Genomic DNA, 22,592 nt, shown 5'->3' with positions numbered 1-22,592 from the left:
ATAGAACTATGAATATAATCGCTTAGGGGAGTAGAAACCAGGCATTAAGGTTAGGACGGCATCAAAGAAATAGCAGGAACACAAGGAAATGCTAGAAATAATTTTGGTCTTTTGCTACAATCTTCAATATTTTACATATATACATATATTTTAATACACTTTAAATATTTTAGTATATTTATTATATATATATATAAAACTTCACTAAACTAAGGAATAGTGTCCATTCAAGGGCAAATAATCATAGCCATCCTTTTATACACTAAAAGGGAAATGAATTCTGGAATCAAGTTTGATCATTTCCTTCTGTCCCGGTGGCACTTTCTCCTCTGTATTCCATCTTCCAGGCCCTGTACGGGAGATGGGGATCTCGCTGCTTCGGAGAGCTGTGCTTGGAAAGACAGAGGATATGACTTAGAGTTGCCAAGGGAATAGAAGAGGGTCCTTGTGTGGCTCTGTTCCCACCCCCACCCTCTACCCACTGGTGTCCACTCCTTCCCCTCCTTGAGCTTGAGGTTCAGCAGCCCAAAATTGGAGAGAGAGAGAGAGTGTGCGCATGCATGTGTGTGTTTGGGTGTGTAAGGACTGATAAAAGGACCAGCCAGCCCAAATGAGAGGGGACTTCAGGAGGGGTGTCTGTTTAATCCTGCAAACAGGTTAGGCTTCAACTCACCATCAGCCAAGGTCTCTTAGGCCTTCCTGTTGTCGTTCAGGGAAACATCTGGGTTCTCACTTTCTCTTTGCTTCTCTTGGGTTCCTGGACAATCGGGCTTTGCAGGGTGTGTTTCCATGTCCTGCCGACTCTCTCTCCCGGGCTCTGCCCTGCTGTCTTGGGATAATCCTAGTCTGAATTCTTCAGCTGCACCCCTCTCCTGCCCGCCAGCACGGCTCCCCTTCCCTGCCTCCTCTCCCAGCGACTCTGCCCCCTGTGTGCTTTCAGCCTCCCCTCCCTCTTGATCCGGCCAAGGCTGTGGGGTCTTTTCTTCCAGGTCTGAAGGCTCCCCTGGAGCCTCGACCTCAGCCTCCGGAGCCCAAGTCCCTGTCACCTCCTCCACCGCTGGCGCCTGCTCCCTGCCCAGCGCTGCTTCCTCTGCAGCCGCCTTCCCTGCAGCTGCCGTTTTTCCTAGCAACTCACCCACTTTGTGCCAAGTTTCTTCCCCAGCAACATCTGAAAAGGAGGCTGTACTTGCTTCTGTTTTGCCCTCGGCTGTCGTGGAATCTGCCAGCGCCTCCCTCTCTGCGACCGTTTCTGCCACTCCTCCTGCTCCGAGACCTTCCTCAGCCACAACTGCTGCTCGCAAGCTCCCGGCGCGCTCTGCGTCCCCGTCCTTCATCACCCCTGTCCCCAGAGGGCACTCTTTATCCGCCTCCTCCCCGAGATGCGCATCCGTCACTTCTTCACTCAACGTGTCTGCCATCGTGGTATCTCCCTGGAGCACATCTTGGGTCCTCGCTGTGACCGCCACTCCGCCTGGCCCCTGCGAAGGCCCTTCTTCATCCGTCCCCTCCCGGCCCGCCAGGCCGTCTGCACCTTCGGCCGCACACCCCCGGGCCTGGTCTGCAGCCGTGAGCGCGGCCGGAGGCGCCCGCGCCTCCCCTGCGGGCGGGCTTCCGGGGGCTCCGAGGGCGCCCCCCGCTTCCGGGCCCGGCCCCCCGTCCCGCTGTGCGGGGGCCTCGTTCTCCCCGGAGAGCGGCTCTGCTCTGCCTCTGCGCTCTGCGCCTGGGGCTCCTCCCAGTCTGTCCCCTTCTCCCTCTTTCCTCAGAACCATGACGTTTTCACATCCAGGGGCTGCTTCAAACATGGTCGCCTCTCTCCCTCCCAGTGGCTCTTCACCTTGGGGCCGTGTGTCTTCCGTTCGTTCAGGTGCCCCGGGGGCTGCTTCATCCGCAGGGTGACATCCTACTCCATCCCGGGGGGGCTGCGTCGCCTCCTCGGGTCCTGCTTCCTTCGCGGGTCCCCCTTCTTTCCCTTTCAACTTTTGCTCTCCTTCTAAAGTGCCTCCATCCTGAAGCTCCCGGGCCCAGGTCACCTCTTCTCTCTCAGGTTCCACTCTCCCCCGCGGCGTTTTCGGCCTCTCAGCTTTCCTCCTCTCCCCTGCTACGTCTAATTCCTCGGGTAACAGGTCTTCCCCGTCATCCTCCTTGCTAGATTCTGCCGCGGGCCGAGCCTCCTCCCTTCCCACATCATCCTTACGAAGTTCTTCCAGGCTGTGCTCCGAAACGCCCATCCGAGTTGCCTGGGCTTTCCCGCAGGTCCAGGAGCTCCCAGGTGCTCCCGTGCCCCTAACGGCCTTCCTCTCTCTGGCTGGTGCCTCCCCCCTGAGTACTGCCTCTTCTAAACCATCCTCTCTCTCGGATGCAGCGTCTTCCACGGGTCCCACGTCCTCTAGGTCTGTGGACACTTCCTCTTCGCTGTCCTCCACACCTGGCTTTTCAGACCCGGCCTCACTCACAGCCTCCCCTCTCTCAGACTCCTCTTTCTCCGGCCTTGCTGCCTCTCTGGGGGCTGCTGCCTCCTGGACAGGCTCTAAGGTCATTGCTGCTGCCTCGCTTGTGAGCACGGCCTTCCCCCAAACCTGCTCCCCTTCAGAAGCTGCCTTCTCCGTCTCCAGCGCTGTCTGCCTCCACGCCTGCTCCTCAGGGGCCGCCCCTTGCTCCAGGCCTCCAGAGCCTCTTGCTGCTTCTCGCCCTCTGGGGCTTAACCCCTCTTTATCCAGCCTTCCATGCCCCTCTGCTTCCGCCTCAGCCCCACCTGCCCTGCCCTCAGGGATCTCTCTTTCCTCTATAAACTGTTCTACTAATCCTGGCAGCTCTGCTGTTGGCTTCCACTGCCCCAGGGGACTCTCACTAGCCCCTGCTTTCTCCCACTGCACCATGTCCCCTATTTCTTCTGGGTCAGCATCCCTGGGTTGGGGAACTTCATCTTCCTCCACCGCTTCCTTCTTCTCCAGTGTACACGCCTGTGACACAACTTGCTTGGATTCCTTGTTTGAGCTGAATGCCGCCCTTTCCTCCACCACTAAATTCCTATTTGGTGCTATAAAACAAGGTTAGAAAACAAGGTTACTTTAATCAAAGTGCAGGGAGGAAAGATATTACATATAATCTTATATAAGAGATATTTATATATAATATCAAGGGGCTACTGATATTATATATAAACATCCTCAATTCTATGCCATTGACTGTAACATGCACCGTGATTTAATAACAGCTTTTCGTGAGGAAAGAAGTGCTATCGAATTTAACGGACACATTGATAGTCAAGGAAAACTGATCATCAGAAATGTTAAAAACAAACAAAAACTTCATGTCTTGGAATAATAACATCATTCTCTCCCCTCTCACCTTCTACACACACACACATGCACACACGCACGCACACACACATCCCTCCTACTTTCATTTGAAATATTAGAACTTGCAGGAGAATTATGCACTAAGGAAAATAGTGAGTGCTTCTTAGACATCATTGCTCCCTGTAGCACCATAATATGCCTGTTCTCAACCTATGTTTCTTGACTCATGTGGGCATTTAGCAGCATAATCATAATACAGTGTGAGCTGATCATTATCCCATACATGACTCCCACATTTTAAAGCTGCTATATCTAGATTTAGTCATCAAAGAACATTGGAGCTCAAGGTAAGACTTCTTACTAAAGACACAAATTTGTATTATCGGTCAGAATACTTGCCATCTATGTTCAGAAGCTGATTTGCCTTTGGCAAAACAGGATCACAGAGCAAGACAGGACTTTGTAGTCAGGGATAACTTTCAACATAAATAAACTTCTTGAAGTATTTCATAAGTTCTCCTCCATAATTTCCTGCAAATCTGGGTGTACTAGCAATCCTACTTCAATGAATACAAGTTCAAAATGTTTCTTAAAAGACTTCAGATGGAGTTCTTATTATTTAGCAAATACATGCATTTCTGTTGCAATGATCCATGCAAAATAAATAAAGGCATGTCAGGCCAAATAACCAAAGAATTTATATTTCCCAACTGCAGAATCATACTTAGGAAGGTAAAAGCTTCTAAATGGTCATCTCGATACTATTAATTTAATCTTTTTTATTTATAGAAGACACAGACTAGGTGCTATAAAATAAGTTATCATACCACTGTGTCAACCTCCAAATTATATAAACTTACACATTGTCTTCCTCATGTGTTTTTCTCTGGCTTCCCTTTTAGACTAGCCATCTCAGCCCCGCCCCATCACCAACAATCTCCCAGAAACCTAGAGCCTTGATCCTACTCACTTCGTCCCTATTCTGACACTCCATCCAGGACTGTCTTGTCACTCCCGTTCCCCTCCTTAACACCACACGTGGCTGTCCTTTCTTGCCCTCCCCTGGCCTCTTGCCAGCTATTATAAGCCATTTTGAAGTAAGACAATAACAGCTGATACTAGATTTCCCTTAAAAAATGTATTTGAAAGGTAACTTTTGATGCCTTCTTTCAAAGGAGTAACAGACATTTCAGGTCTATCAGTGGGGTTGGTGTTGACTTTTTTTTTCCACTGCAATTATAATTCATGTTTATTAAAAGGACTATACAATGGAATACTACTCAGTCATAAAAAATAATAAAATAATGCCATTTGCAGCAACATGGATGAAACTGGAGATTGTCATTCTAAGTGAGGTAAGCCAGAAAGAGAAAGAAAAATACCATATGATATCACTTACATGTGGAATCTTAAAAAAAAAAGACAAATGAACTTATTTACAAAACAGAAACAGACTCACAGACACAGAAAACAAACTTATGGTTACTAGGGGGGAAGGGAGTGGGAAGGGATAAATTGGGAGTTCGAGATTTGCAGATACTAACTACTATGTATAAAATAGAGAAACAACAAGTTCATACTGGATAGCACAGGGAACTATATTCAATATCTTTTAGTAACCTATAATGAAAAAGAATATGAAAACGAATATATGTATGCCTATGTATGACTGAACTATTATGCCGTACACCAGAAATTGACACAACATTGTAAACTGACTATACTTCAACTAGAAAAAAAAGACCATACAGACAAATGAGTGTGTAGGGTTGAGTAGCTGTCTGATAGACTACATCAGTGTAGGTAAAGCGTTTGGTTTTTCAGATTTCACACAAACTTCATGCCATTCACTAAAGGCAATTTTACCTAAATCATCTCAATACCCAATTTTTCAATGATTAAATTAATTTCAGTTGGTGTTGACTTTCATACGTGGTCCTCAGCATTCCACAGCAGTTATTTACTAAATGTAGAACCAAATGCTCCTCAAAGAACATGTAGCCAGTTCATCTGAAAGAATGTGGTTCATTTTATCTCATTACAGATTATTATTGGATTTAAAAGAAAATTAAATTAAAACAATGAGAAACAACATGTGTCTAGTCTCTTTAATAGTGTAGCTGTTGCTGTTCAAATTCCCACATGAAAGTATATTAAAAAGGTGTCAGTTATGAAAAACATTTAAAGGAAGTCCTCTGATTTACTGAGCTGGCCTCTAAATTTACAGATTCATTAAAGAACATTCAGGAAAATAGAGTAATAAAATTGCCTAGTCACCGTGTAGTAATAGATGTATTATTATGTGTCCTAGGAGAGAAAGTACTATGGCCTCTGGCTGAGCTATTACACACACACACACACACACACACACACACACACACAACACATACACAACACACACACATACACAACACACACATACACACATGTACACACACACAGGTAGGAGGTCAGACATGATTTTCCAGACTTGGGAGAAAGAGAAACTGAAGCTCTTCTAAGAAACATCAGTACCAATACATGACATATTTTTTTATAGCAACCTCATGGGCTTTTGCAAACCCATAATGGATGTAAGAGAGTGAGCAGTATTCACAAACAGGGGCAATCTGATTTACTGGAACGAGTGTGTACTCGGGAGTCAGACAGAGCTGGGTAAGAACGCCAGCTCTGCCACTTATTAGTTGTATGAACTTGGGAAATGACTCTTGCCTAAGCCTTTATTCTCTTATCCATAAAATGGGAAGAGCAATGCAGGGCTCACAGAATCCTTGTGAGAACGAAGCACAAAATACGTAACAGAGTGCCTGGCACACAGAAAGCCCTAACAAAGCTCACTTCCACTCTCCCTTCCCACTGCGTCCAGTGTGTTATATTTTGTTGCTTGAATCGGATGTGACAGACAACAAGTACTTTACCCAAGTTGCAGGAGGTCGGGGAGGTACACTAGAACTCCTCTGGTTACATGTCCGCTACGAAAGATGAGGATTCTCTAAGCTCAGGGTCCTTCTGCAGTTCAGCCTGCTGCACTGCGCTCAAGGGTCACCCAGCTCTCTCCACGTTGCCCAGGGGGAACTGGAGCTTAGGCAACTGGCACAAGCACAAATCATCTAGCTACTGCTATTTGTTGTGAGTAATGAAGCCCTTTCTCTCTGATCTACGAGTCTTGTGTCTTCTGGCGCATCTGTGACACTGTGGCTGGCTAACTCGAAGCTTGCTCGAAAATAGAGTGAAATTTCAAATACCTCACAGGGCTTGGTGCCTGTCATTAAAAATTGGAGGTGGGGGTAATGTGACCGTATGATGAGTAAAATGAATAACCCTCCTCCAGTATCGCCACACACACATACATGTATTCAAATCAGGGTGTTTTTAAAAAGTCATCCATTAAATATAGGGAAACTTGATTTCAAGGACACAGGATGTTTGACCACATCTGTATGAGTCATGGTCTGTTGAGTCACTCTAATTGGCACTCTTGCAGCTGGAATACTCATCTCCAGGAGCCAGGTCATATGCTGATGGCAATGAATTCTTCCCTTATTTTAAAAAATGAGTTTAAATAAATCATCATGAAACATGCCTGGGCTCTCCATGTCTCCAATCTGTCAGTTAAGCAAATCCACCCACCTGGTCAACTAACTGGGACACAGACTACAAATAAGACTGGTCTGAAAACCCCTACCAGTATTTTTTATTATCTGAAGTCCTTTTCTTTTTTTCTTTTTTCTTTTTCATTCTAGGTACCAACATATTCAAAAAGGAATAATAACTTTCATATCTGATATCAGCTCTAAAGCTCCCCTTAAGGCCCCTCGCCCACCTCCTGCCATCATATACATTAGCTGGAAAGAAAAGGTGGTAAAAGGAGGAAGCAAGGACAGGAAGATGAAGGATGGAAATGGCGCTGTCTGTTGCAGAGGATTTCTGCAGGTCTTCCCCAGGTAATAATGTGCCCTCACCTGCACCTGTGCCAGCCTCCAGCTTCCCTGAGCGCGTCTCTCCTTCGTCTGCACTGCTCACACCAGACTCAGAGTCATAGCGGCAGGGGTGGTCAGGCTCCACAGCTTCGGCCGTCGTTACCCGTCCAACTGAATGGAGATCATGTAAAATACCAAAAGGTATAAAAACAGGTCATGAGAACTCTGCAAGTGGAACACGAGCAAGCGGGGTTAATTTAAAAGCACTGACATTAAAGTGTGACCTTTGTTTTTAAAATCTATTAAGATCAAACAGCTTGTGAACTATGATTTAAAAAGAAAACACAATAGGAGATCACAAAATAAAGAAATCCATGCAAAGAAAATACTTGATTTAAGAAAAGGGCAACAACCAGAAGCAGGGACAGATTTGCCAAATGCGCACGCAATGAAATAAATGATTGAAAGGGAGTTTAGTTGCCTTTTCCTTCCTAGAAACACGTGTGATGGCTTTTGTAGCCCCACTCATCACTGAGTGTTCTTCTTGATTTCTAAAATTACCAGAACTGACTATACCATAAGCATTCCATCCATTAGTAGATTTTAGTGATTTGACCCCAAGACTCACTCCACGTGGACCGAGCAAAAAACCTATTGCATGATTCCCACAAATTTGACGGTAAAGGCTGTTGTAGAGATTCCTGCTTACCGGCACTGACCTTTAGGAACGCAAAGACCTAATTTCAAGTCCCATACTTCATGCTAACTGTGTCACCTTGGGTAAGTTCTTTGGCCAAAGCTTAAGCCTCAAGCTCAGTTTACACATTTGTCAAAAAAAGATATCAACTCAATGCTATATTGGGAGGAGTAAGTGAAATAATATATGTAGAACATGCGTATATTTCACGTATTAGCAGGTGCTTGAGCACCTGATAAATGGTAGCTGTGATGATGGCAAGGATGACATGTCTATTGTAAGTATCACCACCCAGTCTGACATGATTCTAGGCAAACTGTGTTATCACTTAAGCTGGTCTTTAGTTTCCAACATGTCCCTGTCTATGTGTCTTGCTTATCATCTGATGACTTGTGTCCTTAAGATCCCTGACATCTACCATCATGCCTTCCTCCTAGTTAACAACAGCTCACTCAAATAACACTAGACTTAGACTTGTCTGCCTAGACAAGGACACTGCATCTCCAAAACACCCTTTCTTCCTTTCCCTCTTTATCTCTTCCTCCTTCTCTCTTTATCTCTCCCTCCCTTCTCTCACTTTCTTGCTTTCTTTCCTCTCAGATTTTCTGACTCAGTTGGATCCAAAGACCGTATCTCAAGAAAAACAGAACTAGAATGTGATCAGTTTAAGATAAACGGCTAAGAGTTAGTTACTTACTGATCCCTCTGTGTTTGGAAATAAATAGTGAAATATCTGTCTCATGTGACTTTGGGGGAAAAAAATGGAATGACTTAACTATATTAATCTTAAGAGACCAAACATGGAAATGAAAAGAGGTGCAACCTATAGGTCTAATGTATTCTCTTTACCAAAATATTGAATATCAGTTTTCCTCATTCATCCAATATGCCAAATAAATTTTTTTTACAATAATATAGTTTAGAGATGACATCAACTCATGACAATTAGGTTATGGTCGAGTTATTTTAATCAAGTCAACCTTTATTTTAGTAACTTTATAAATATAGCAAATATAAGTTAAATATCATCTTACCCACTATACTAATTAATTCTAACACTGTACAACTAGAGAGTTTAAATAAACAGTGTTTTAGGTCTTTGCATATAAATCTTCTAGGCTGGCTAAATAATAGAAACCCCAAGGATGACAGGACAGGAGGGTGGGAGGAAGTCTGATTTGGTAGCATAGCAATTACTTGAAGCCTTGTTTCATCAGAGCTGACAGGGCACTAGGTTTTTTCCCAGGCTATAAAGAAATATGGTGTATTATACAAATACCGAATCATTATGTTGCACACCTGAAATTAATATAATATATGTCAATTATACCTCAATAATATTTTAATATAGTTTACAATAATAATTAAAATAAACAATTAGCAGCTATTGAACCAAAAGACTATTCTAAGAAGCCAAATGGTACTAGCATAATCTGAAAATTACAACTCACTCAGAATTAACTGAAGCATGTGGTCCTTCTGTCTCAGGACTGTAATCACCACTTGCCCATGGCAGCTGGCTTGCCCCTGGAGGGTTGGGCTTTGGATGTCGATGAGAGCCTGTACAGTTAGGTGCTGCCTGCTTCAGACTCAGCAGGAACGGGACCCTGGCCTGAGCATCAAGGACTTATTAGGTGTGAGATCAGAAAGGGCCTCACTTGGTCATTTTTTCCTCAGATGTTCTTCTGAAACTGAAACTTAAAAGCAAGAACTTGGCCAGTGTCTAACCTTGACCGTTCTTCACCTACAGTAAAGAAGGACTGTGCGTCCCGAGACTCCTGTGCCAGCCATGTGACACATCACCTTGTTTCCTCCATCCATTTAGCCCATCATCCCTCAGGGCTCCAATCCTCCACTTCTCCATAGAGAGGGCCATTAAAAGCAAAGGGCATTATCAGTTCCCACAGCATTCGCAGCAAAATGGAAGAGAATTTCATACAGAGAATTTCTTAGGAAAACACCTTTTCCACTCAAATGCTGTAGGATATTTTAAGATTTCTTTTTAAATACCAAAATATTGTTATATTACAATGTTAGCTTTTTTATTATGAAAACAAACATATTTTAAAATAATACATATTGCACTTTTTCTAAATATGAAAATAGTACATGTTCACTATCTAAAGCTTGAAAAAATTAAAAAGTACCAAGAAGGCAACAAAAATTATTCTAGTTTCACCACTCAGAAACAACTACTAGTTAACATTTTGGTGGATTTCTAAGTATTCTTTACTCTGCTTTTATGACAGATAGCATTTTGTATCCCATTTTATTCATTTAGCAACGTATTATGACTATTTCCACGTATCATTAAATAAGAACCATTCTTCAATGACTGCACAGAATGTTCCAATAAGGTTTGGCTAAAACTTGGTTGACCAATGCCTAGTGCTAGATATTGAATTATTTCTTTTTGTTTGTTTGTTTTATTTTTATTATAAAGCTACTTTAAATACCACTTAAAATTATTTTGGTTACTTGTTTCTGACTATTGCCTTAGGACAGATTCCTGGATTGGAATTTCTGTGTCAAAGAGAGTATTTTTAGAAGCTTTTGATATATGCTTCTCTGTTCTTCAAAAAAGGAGGCATTAATTAACAATTTCACCTAAAATGATGAAAGGCCTTATTTTCCTATACTGTTGCCAACAGTGTCTCAATTTCCACCAATTCTTTCTAAATAAAATAATTTAGCAATTGAAAAGTGGTAGCAAGAATATAGTTTTCAATATTAGTAAGCAAGCTTTCTAAATTCATTCCCTCTCCTCTGCTTGTTTTGAAACTAAACAAACTGTTTCCACCTTAAAACATGCTAAGAATCCTGAGCAGTCTATATCGGAAGAAAGTCTTGCCAAGAACTTTTTATCTGAATTTTAAGAGCATAAGAAGACCATAAAAGCAGAGTAAATACAGGGCCCAGTTTATTCTAAGTTCCCGGTCACCTTCAAAACTATGCCTGTTCTTTGATCATTCTTTGTGTAGCCAATCAATTATCTTCCCAACAACCCACCATGACAAAATTCATGACTAACATCATCTACCTACACAGTAAAGATGTTCCTGTGTTACCTTTGGCATTGAAACATGGCTTACAAAAACCCAGGATTAATTACAACTCAAGACCACAGCTGTTGGAAGGCAACAGTTTTAGGAAGCTAAAGTCTGTCCTCCACAGAAGCGAGAATAATCTTTTCAAAACTTTCAACTCATGTCACTGGTATGCTCTGATTCTTCCAATGGCTCCCTATCCCAGAATAAGATAAAAGCCTCCCCACAGCACCTCAGTTTCTCCCTCTGGCCTCGTCGCCTACCACTCTCTGGCTTGTCCATTCTGCCCTCGTCACACCGGCCTCCTTTCCAAACCCCCCATGCAACAACTGTACTCCTAATTCAGAGTCTTTTCATGTGCTGTTCCCTGTGCTTCCTGTGCTCCTTTTTCAGATGGCAGAGTGGCTCAGCCCTGCACGTCATTCAGGTCTCTGCTCAAACATCCCCTCCTTGAGAGAGGCCAGCCCTACAATACCACCCCCTCCTCAAACCATCACTCCATCTTACCTGATCTTCCTTTCTGCTAGGACTTAGCTCAGATGCCCCACTGCATGTTCATTTTTCACCTGTTAGGCATATCTCCCTGTAGAATATTAACTCCAGTACAGGCAAGGACTTCGTTATGCTCACACCGAGAACAGTGGGCATAAGGCAGATACCTAACAAATATTCATTGACAGAAGAAATCTATTTACAATTCATTCAGAAATTGTATTTAGACTATAACTCATAATATGTGGTTTTCTTATCCTTTCATCAAGACCCATTCTATCCTGCCCGCACGCTGATCAAATTGCATTTTACTTCAGTCCTAACATGGTTTAGTCTTATACTACCTGGCCAAGCATTAGGGCTCCTCCTAAGTCATAGGTAAAGGTATAAAATGCTTATTTCTATATGCGTTTTACATTATACTTTACATTCCAATACTTTATTCTTACATTTTATTTATATTCATAATGTATACATTATTTTAACTTCACAAATTAACGCGCCTGAATTGTTCCACCATTAGCACACCATGTGCCCCAAAGTGTTAAGACAGCTTAAACTGAAAATAACAGAGAAACATAAACACATTAAGGTAGGACAATGCCTCATAATACAAAATTAACTCCCAAGGACACTGTCTCATTGTAGCTAGCAACTATGACCTTTTACTTTATCCACTTCACTGCATACAACGTGTCTTTTACATAAATTCACCTGATTTGTTGGTGGACTGGACAAAGCCCAACTAAGTGCGACATACTACACAATGATGAGAAAGAAGCTCTCGCTTTTTGCTATCAACCTGAAAGGTAGGAAGGCACTGAATATAGTACTTTACAGATTTATCCATTGCTATGGGATAAGTGAAAACAATTCAGATTAAGTTGTATTAGCTTAGACACTACAAAACATTGTCTGTGATTTTTAAGCCCAGAAGCTTATTCTTAACACAATCGCAATTTTTATTCTAAGCCTAATTGAAAGTGATTAATTCAGCACTATAAAAATATGAGATAGGATCTTTTACATATTATCTCAGCCCCCATTTCATTTCAACCTAAGATTCTAATCAGGGATCTACGTAAAATGTACACATTGCAACCTGCACCAGCCCTCTGGCCTGATTTTATATGAGCTGTGTTTTGCAGCATAATCACCTAAATGACTTGCATTTCAAGCTTATAACTTTGGTTCCATCCCTCTCGCCCTCAGCCATCTAACTGAAGATCCAGGCTAAGAGGAGGAAGCAGCCTCTTTGCTTGGCGTCAGTATCAATATAATGAACGATGCATTCAAGACCTGGTTTATTTTATCTGAAATTTTCTTAGGAATGTTTATTCATAGAAAGAATTTTGAGAATATCTGTCACTTCCTTTAATCTATTATTTCAAATATTTATAAGTTTATTGCATCATTTCCATGAGTATATTTTAAAAAATCAGCACCCAACTGTTCTAATCTACTAATCCTTAGGTTTTGAGAGCATAATCTTCCCACATCATTCTGAATATTTCACATGGCCTTCATTTTCTTTTGCTTATTAATGTCTTATTTTCCACTGTACTTTATTCTCTCTGCCTCTGGTCCTCTGTAACCAAGAAATTTTGTTATTTTGTGGAAGATGAACCACAGAACAAATCTGCCAGTTCTTACACAAAAGGCAACATATTTTAAGGAAAATATGCAAAATTATAAAATACTAAGGCAATATAATGCATACCATGTTCATTAAAGAAGAATGAAGTATTATATGTGCTGATGTAAGATATTCAAGATAGTGTCAAGTGAAAAAGAACAAGTTTTAAATAAAATGTATCATGTTTCCATCTGTATATAAAAATAACATTTGAATATATAATATATGAATACATGTATATACGTATATATAGAGAGAGGAAAAATTTTCTGGAATCATACACATACAAAAAAAATCTTATCTACAGTTGTCTCTCTATCTCTCAGGAAAGAGAGTAGAGTTAGGGCAAGGAAGATTTTAGCTTTAATTTTATTCCCAACTGTCTGTATTGTATAAACTTTTCAACCAATTTTTTGTAATAAAAAAATTTTTTTTCAAAAACCTTAAAATGTCTATTACCTTTGATCCAGAAATTAAACTTCTTGGAACCTAGCTTAAGAAAATAAATATTAATTTTAAATTAACTTAGGCAATAAATTACTAGAGTACTATTAATAATAGTGAAAGTAGAAAAAAATAGATAAATGATTAAATTATGAGAAAAGCCACAGAATGGAATAATACACAGATATTAAGCATAGTCATGAAAATTACATAGTAACATAAAAATGCTTCTGGTATAATGTTAAGAATGAAAAGCAAAATACACCATTTTCTAGAAATAGGACAACATTGTGAAGTCTAAGTTTAGAAATAAAAAGCCTGACCAAATGTTGAAAGTGATTTTTTTGTGTGATAAATCTATAATTTCTTAAGACCACTTTTCTCTGTTTTCTAAATGTTATTTCATAAGCTGATAATGAAAAATAAACACTGATACAGAGTTTTGGTACGTATATTAGAGTTTAAGAAAGATAAACAGTCGTAAACCTCGCCCTAGCATTAAACCCACCTCAATGAAGAAATAGTAACAAAAAGTTTTAAAATTATAGATGTTATCAAGTCAAGAACACAGGTTTCCCATATCTGAGAAAAATAATAAATCTATACACTTTTCATTTCACAAATCCAGAGGGGAAAAAACCACTCTCTTCCAAGTGACACGATCCCGGTCGAACGTCTGTTACTCTGTCCATCACCTAATTACAGCCCACATCATGTGCACCTAATTTTACAACAAGATGTTTACTTACATAAATCCAGGTAAGCAATCTAGATTTCTGAAGTGGAAACAATAATAGTAATAATAATTAATAATAATAATAATAATAGTCAATGTTGTTACTGAACTTTTAACATCTCTACCTTTTTGGTCAGCAGCTTAATGAATTGAACACATTTTCCAAATTATACATTATATGAACTAGAATTGAAGAATGAAATCCAAGATCAAAGATTTGAATTATTTTATAAAAAGGTTTCAAGTATATTTTAGTAAGAATCTTAACTCACGTATGGTAAAACTCTTTTTATAATGTTGAGGATCTTTGTGTTATAGTTCAAGGGCAGCAGTTGGCAAACTTCTTCTGTAAAGGACCAGAGAGTGAATCCTCAGGGCTTTGTGGGTCATAGGATCTTTGCTGCAGCTACTTAACTCTGCCCCTGCAGGGCAAAAGCAGCCCTGAGAATGTGTAAACAAATGAGCATGGCCCTCTTCCATTAAAACTTTATTTTCTGGCACTGAAATGTGAATTTAACATGATTTTCACATGTGACCAGACATTGTTCTTCTTTTGATTTTTTTTTCCAATCAGTTAAAATTAAAAAAAAAAAAATTCTTAGCTCATAGGCAATACAGAAAGAACAAAACAGCAGGCCAGATTTGACCTGTAGGCTGAAGTTTGCAAACTGGTTACTCTGGAGTGTTTGTTTACCTTGTTCAAAGCCCTTGCTGCTTTCTGCTGTTTGGCATGTTTCTGTCCTCCTCCATTCCACCTTCAAAATCTTATCTAACCTCTAAAGCCCTCCTTAAACAAGTCCTTGATGAAAACGTTCAAGGTGTCCATCTAATGGGAATTCCTTTGAAACCCCGTAGCATTTGTACTTTCTCTGGTTTTACATATGACTACTGAACCTTGTCCAGCTCTTGGCGCGCCTAGCCTTCCTCTTAACGTTTTACGGAAGGAGCCCTGTCTTACATATTTCTTATTGACCATGGTGCCCTGCACACAGTAAGAAGATCAGTAATAATGTTTGAATGGAAAGATAACCATGACGTCCTCAATTCCTAGACGTGGGCCCCCGTGGTTTAATAACAGCCTTTAAGTTCCTAACATACATATGACAGACATTGTAAGTATTCATAAGTTTCAGAACACAGATGGATTTCAGTAGCATTAAAATATGAAACTAAGTTTTACCTTGGAGTCAAAAAGAATGCCCACCATGTTGGCAGGGGAGACAGCAGGGAAAGGGCAGGGAAAGGACAAGCGGTGCGGGTTACAGGGCGCAGTCTGCCGGCATAACCCGCTGTCTGCAGGACACAGCTCAGTCCTGTAACTGTCTTCCAAAAGTTGAGAAAAGTATCAGACTTCCCATGTGTCTAAGGTACTGGAACCTGATTACCCTGGGCCACTCTTCAAGACTTTCTGTGTCAAATGGAACTGTCCTACACACCCAGGAAACCCCTGGATCAGAAATTCACCCAGTTTCAGAGAACTCAAGTGAAGACTGTAGTTTTCTATGAAATTTTCATAGTTTTAATCTAACTCTAAATTCCTATTGCACAGAAAAATGAGAAATCTTTAGAAACTGCAGCCATTCTCCCTGAATTCAAATCCTAGGAATGCTTCTTATCAGCTGTATGATCCTTGACGCCTTACTTAACCTCTCCAAGCCACAGTTTTGTCACCCATGAAAAAGAGATGATAATAACAGAACCTAACTCGTGGGGATACTGGGCTGTTGTAAGGATTAGGTGAGTTTATACATGCACGTGTTTAGCACTGGCACGTAGGAAGCACCTATCAATGTTAGCTGTGTATACATGTCACTGCTTATTTGGCTAAGAACAAATCGCATCGCCAATATTAAATAACCTCTAACAAGCCGCAGATAGCCTTGCCTTCAGACATATGTTGTGTTTTATTTGATTCTTGAGATAGAATTACCATGGGAAGAAATTCACAGAAAATAGGAAACAGGCTAGAATTATCGAGTAATTTTTAAAATGCAATAGAAGGAAAACAGCAAGCTGAAAATACATGTATGATTATGTGGCATAGAAAGAAATAGGAAAAAAATTGAATTCCTGTGGCATTACCACAATTGTATTTCCCAAGCTTGAGCAGAACGTGATGACCAAAATCAGCTTCCATGCATGGGGACAACGGCAGGCCAACTCAATAGCCACACTTACCGCCTTTATCCACCCTGCGGGGACCCGCCTCTTTGCCCTTCACCTTAGCAGTGCTTCCTTCCCAAAGTTTACTCCTCTCCTTCTCCTTTTCTTCCTTGGAAACACGATCCCTGGACTTCTCAGATAAGCCTTCTGCAATCACCTGGGTTCCTTTCTCCGTTTCTTCTTCAAGACCACTCTTCAAGTTCTCCTGTATTGGCAGAGGCTTGGTCTCCACCTCTGCTTTTATGATTTCTTGCTCTTCAGTTTCAGTTTCTAGGGAATCCTCAGTTGGAAGGTGGAATTTCTCCAGCTCATCATTTTCACTCAACTCCTGAGAGGACAAGCTTCTGGCACTTTCATTTGGACTGTTTCGGGCATGGTCTTCCCTGTCCCCCACCGAAGATTCATCTTCACTGCAACTAGAATACGTGTGACTTCTGGATGAGGGCGATGAAGTAGTTTTTATATCTACAAAAAATAAAGAAGATGACTTCATTGTTTTTCCAGAAAGCGAAATTTAATAATAATAATTGTGGGAATTATGTTAGAAATGAATCATACTAAATTTTTAATATAGTTTAGTAGATTTGATACTCTTTTCCCAAATATTTCACATAACTGTCATGATAAAGAAAAACCTACGTAATCTGTGAATCTACAGAAGTTTTCGATAGGAAGTCACATTTAACTGAAAACCAATTATATTTATTTAGTTTTAGGAAAGCCATTTTAATGGAAAACCTTTGTATGTATCTATTTTTGTTATAGAAGAAATTGAATAATCTTTTACTTGTTCAGCAAGAGCACTCATTTTGTTATCATCTTGGATAGCCACAGTATTCTCTGTGCATAAAATTTAAATTTTTATCTACTGTAACACCCCCCAAACTAGTATACCCTGGTCGCTGGGTATGGTAAGAAGATCTATGCATTTGCATGGTAACGAGACACTTAATAAATATTCGAGGTAAAGCTTGTGTGTGCGTGTAGAAGGAGATACTGTCTTTTTCCAGGTTCCCCAGAAGCAGACGCTGAGATGAAGATTCACATGCAAGTGATGTTCTAAGGATATGCTCCAGGAGAAAGTCTTCTGGGTGCAGGGGAAGCAGGGCAGGGAAGGGAAGAAGCCAATCAAGGGAGCTATTTCAAGCAACATCTCAGCCTCAGCCTGATCCCATGGGAACCTGTGAAGTCTGAATTATATTCGAATTTTTCCTCCCTTGAGGAAGAAGTTGGGCTTTTATAGGCTGCTCCAGTAAGATGGGGCTGCAGGCCACGCTGTGGGGCATAAACTCCTTGGCACTTCCGCGATCCTTGTGCCTGAGGGTGAAGCAACTCCAGGAGCCCAAGGCCATCCTCTGAAGAAGACAGAGGCTGCAGACACTGGGAGATGGGTGTACAGAATCAGTTAAAAAAAAAGATTCTAGGCGATCTAGGCAGTACACTGACATGATGCTACAGATATGCCGTCTAGAAACTTACCAGAGCCAAATGGTTTAGTACTTACTACCCACAAAAACATTAAAAATCTCCAAGAAAGTAACACACATACTGAATCTCTAGAAGGAAGATGCCACCTGAAAGTCACCGCCTCCACTGCCATGGGTCAAAGAAACACTAACTTGCTTTTGATTTTTTAACCTAATAGATCTGTATTTATAATTGTTTTTTATAACATTTATTTTTCAAATGAAATAGCCCACACTGACAAGCTGCCTAGCTTTCTTGTTTTCTCTTCTCTGTGTGCTCCTGACTCTTTTTTCTGTTTTTTTTTTGTTTGTTTGTTTTGTTTTGTTTTGTTTTTTTCCTGCTTGGCCTCTACACAGATGGCTGTAGCAGCTGATGCAGAATTTAAGGGAAGAAATACCTGTCTTTCCTCTTATTCTCTTCCCTCCAGCCCCAACGGCTCTCCGTGACAGGGCTTAGCATTTTAAGTACAGTCACTGAGACGTATCAGAGTTTCGACAAAGATTTGAGAGATGCTACACAGCAGTAAAAAACAAACTTAAAAAGCCTTTAAGGAACAGAACCCCTTAAGTACCATTCCATTCCTTCTTATCTCCCAACTACCTTGACAGGCACCAGATGACCAGTTTCCCAAGGGAATCATGCACGTGCTTTAGCCACTCATTCTTTCTCTCTGCCTTATGAAACCTGAATGTGCTCTCTGCGGAGCACATAGCAGATCAAGGACAGTCGTCCTCTCTCTTGTTCGTACTAGTTCAGAAAACTCAGGGACTAGGATCTCCACCTCTCTCAAACATCTCACATTTGTTTTTCTAAAAAAGAAAAAACAACTCCTGTTTGCTAGTGGTCTGGGCAGTGGTTTTCGTTAATTGCGCACTTAGCTGGGACGCAATGTTACACTTGCTCTGTGCTTCCAAAAATATCCGTATCTACCATCTGAATGTGGACATGTGGACTCTCACTTTTGGCTCTGAGAGTTGTTCACATTAAAAAAATAAATAAATAAAAGAATGCTCCTCTTTCTTTAGTAGCTTCTATTAATTGTATTACTTTATTTCAAAAGGATGAAACATGCTCTGGTTCAATTTTGAGTCCGTCCTTAAAAGAAGAAAGCGGGGAATGAAGTGAATGGCCTCCAAGTGGTGAGGGTACATGGCCCTCTCATATAAACTCATTTCAGTTTTTAAATTTCTCTCTAACCTTACTGTATAATTTCATTTAACTCTCATTTCTTATTCTCATTTTCATAAAGACACTGGGGCAAGATTTTGCTACAAAAAAACTCAAACTGCTTTAGGGCCATGGAATGGGATTCTCAACACTAATTTTATTTGTTCTCTTAGAAATAAAGTTTTTATATAAAAACTTTTATATAAAGGAAATTTGGGGCAGATGTGTAAATTGTAAATTGTTTTTCATCATTAGGAGGGAAAAAGTTGCCTTAGAGGCATGTTAGGAAAAAACTCTGCCCCCTATCCAATTCTACCTGTCTCTCCAGTCCTACCTCCAGGTACTGATGGTAAAGAATCTACTCTTGGTCTTTGTGGTAAGGACATGATCTCACACATTGCCTGAGTGCTTGGCAAAAGCCAGCATGTTTGGTGCCCTGGTGCCACATCCTAAGCACAATCTCTGACTTTTCTCTCTCCACAGTCAGTCAGACTCCAAATCCTCCACTGTCTTCTCTTTCCGTGTCATTGATAACACCCCACTAACATCATTGGACAGGTCTTCCAGACAGAAAATCAATAAGGCAACAGAGATAATAAATGACACAATACAGTAGTTGGATTTGGTTGATATTTTTAGGACATTACATCCCCCAAAACCAGAATATACATTCTTTTCAAGTGCTCATGGAACACTCTCTAGGATCGACCACATACTTGGGCACAAAAGAAGCCTCAACAAATTTAAGAGGATAGAAATTATTCCAAGCATCTTCTCTGAACACAGTGCCATGAAACTAGATATCAACTATAGAAAAACAAATGAGAAAAAAACGACAGCATGGAGACTAAACAACATGCTACTAAAAAACCAATGGGTCTATAATAAAATCAAAGAAGAAATTAAAAAATACCTTGAGATAAACGACAATGAAAACACAACCACACAAAATCTATGAGATCCAGCAAAAGCAGTCCTAAGAGGGAAGTTCATAGTGATACAGGCCATCCTCAAAAAAGAACAATCTCAAATCAACAACCTAACCTACCATACTGTTATATTTCATGTGCTATATGCATACCATGCTGATATTTCATACTGTTATTTTAATGGCATAAGGACTTGCATTTATTGCATTCAGGTGGGAGTCAGGCTGGTGGTCAGAAAGCGTCTGCAGAGTACCAAATCATTATGCTGAAAGACATGCAAAACCATCCCATCAACATTCACAAGATTCTGATCCTATTACAACTGCTCTGCAAGCAATTTCCACGTTTATGGGTTTAACAAAAGCTCAGTGTTGTAAATGTCGCTGCCTTCAGCTACAACTAAAAACATTTCAGTAAACCTATTTTTGACTGAAAAAAAAAAATTAAAATGTGACTAATTATGCAAAAAGAAAATCACAGATACAGATTCTGACCAAAAAAAATCCTTACATCTTCCCCTAATCCTCTCTGGTCCAAGGAGCAGTCAAGCTAAACCGGAGTCCACAGAGTGTGGTTCGCAGCATGCACAATTTCAACTCAGAATGAGCAGCTTTCCCTCGTATGTGCCTGTTCAAGCTCATAGTCAGGCCAAGAAAGGACAAGTGAGATTCTTGAGGTCAGTAAGCCAAGTAAACAAAGTATTTTTGCGACTCTGAGATTTTAAAAGTCTGTAAGACCTACTTCTTCAATTTAGTGGAAAATAGCACAAGTAAAATATTAATCTTTCTTAATAGAAAAAATTTTGCTTAAATTCTTATGTTATTTTCTTTATATTCTGGAAACAGATATTTCTCTCTCTCCCTTTTTCTCTCCCTCTCTCCCTCCCTCTGTCCTTTTTCTCATAAGGAGCTACTTAGTTGTCACCTCTTACTCATAGGCACTATCATCCAAATTGTCCATAAAAGTCTATTCTCAGCGACATGTCACTTTCCCCTCAACCTTATAACATTCATCTGTGACGATCTATTTTCAACTGGTGAATCAGCGCCTGGGGTTGCCAACACAAACACAGAGAAAAAGAAGCTGTCACTCTTTTTAAACGATGGGAAGCCTCACACATCATTCCTAAAGCAGGGTCCTCTCTTAGTCGGTGCTCAGTCCCTGGCACTCCATCACTCGCGGGCTGCTCAGCACAGTGTATTCATCAAGGCGGGCCGATGCAGTTGTTAGCTGGCAGTTTAAATGGGGCCGACTTGTCACCAGAGTGACAGCCTGGGCAATTGTTTGCCCTCTGGGAACAGGTGCAGGCAGGTTCAAATGAAACACATCCAAATACTAACAGCAAGATCCTTAATCATGTCAATAAAAAGGATGTACTGGTGTCTAGGATTCAGTGGTCACAATATGCCTCTTACACTTTTGAAGATGAAATGCTGTCTGGCTTTTCAATAGAGTGTTCCAAGGGATCTATCCTGCCATTATCACTTTTCATACACACTTCTTGTTTGCTGGATGAAATCTGTAATTCTGATACTCCGCATGCTAAAAAGCATGTTTTTGAATAACAAGGGGTCAGGTTATCAAAATAAAGGGATGGCAAATAAAAGAGCCTGGATGGAGGTGGAGGAAAGAAACAGTAATAAGCAATGAGATTTTATTTCAGAATAATGGCAAAGTTTTAATGTAAATATCAAGGACGCAAAGGAACTCTTAAAAAGGATTGTTGAATAATGTCATTTTTGAAAGCACAAAATAAAAGAGTTAGCCAATTTAATTTTTGGTTCTTAAACTTCCCAACATTGTGGACTAGATTTTATATATTCTGATAGCTTTCATTACATGTCTATTTAAAATATTATATATTCTGCAGCCACATAGTGCAGCTCTCTATGATGTTTTGAATAAAATTCCAATAATCATCATATAGTGTAAATGTAACTAGATATCGTAGCACTAGCAAAAGTATCTTCATATTCTTAATGTTAAACAATCATGTAAGTGCTTAATATTCACAAAATATCTTTTAAGACATTACCTCTGTGAGGAATCACAGAGACAATGTACAGTCCTAGCTTTTATAGTATAATTAATTTGTGTGTTATTAACTTGTGCAATTAATTTAAGGTGCAAAATGTAACACGAATGAAGCAATAAGTGAAAAATGAACTACTGAATGACAGAGTTTAATAATTTAAAGAGCTCAGGGGAGGCTGCTGACGGAGGATAGTCTTGTGGAGGAGGAGAGGGTGAGCTGGAACTGAGCAAAAGGCCTGGGAGTGGAAGGGGAAGCCCATCCAGGGAGGAGAAAGGTCAATTTGGGTAGAATTAGAAAATGTCCATTTTAATTTCCTCTGTTTAAAAACCAAATGAATCAAAAAAAAGAAAAAAGATGTTAAAAAATAGGATAAGATGAAGAATTCAAGATAAATGCTTCTAAATTATACATTCTTTTTTTAACTCATTTTTTATTGACGTATAGTTGATTTATGATGTTAGTTTCAGCTGCACAGCAAAGTGATTCAGTTATACATATACAGATACATATTATAACAGACACACAGTACTGTATATAAAATAAACAACAGGGACCTACTG

General features: G+C 40.3%; 1 protein-coding gene across 2 annotated transcripts in view; it reads right to left on the bottom strand.

Moving 5' to 3' along the window:
- ERICH3 (glutamate rich 3) overlaps window positions 1–22,592 on the bottom strand; it is a 104,894-nt gene that overhangs the window by 2,203 nt on the left and 80,099 nt on the right. For both annotated transcript variants that reach the window (XM_064493450.1, XM_031465392.2), the window contains 3 exons: window positions 16,450–16,899; window positions 7,262–7,390; window positions 674–3,037 (listed from right to left, as the gene is read on the bottom strand). In XM_064493450.1, coding sequence (XP_064349520.1) covers window positions 690–3,037; window positions 7,262–7,390; window positions 16,450–16,899 — 2,927 coding nt within the window. In that variant the 3' untranslated portion in view covers window positions 674–689. The remainder of the gene's footprint in view (window positions 1–673; window positions 3,038–7,261; window positions 7,391–16,449; window positions 16,900–22,592) is intronic.

The sequence above is a fragment of the Camelus dromedarius genome, chromosome 14 (assembly GCF_036321535.1).
Source record: "Camelus dromedarius isolate mCamDro1 chromosome 14, mCamDro1.pat, whole genome shotgun sequence".
Lineage (NCBI taxonomy): Eukaryota > Metazoa > Chordata > Mammalia > Artiodactyla > Camelidae > Camelus > Camelus dromedarius.
The sequence above is the reverse complement of the archived record's forward strand: the minus strand, read 5'-3'. Positions and strand labels throughout refer to the sequence as shown.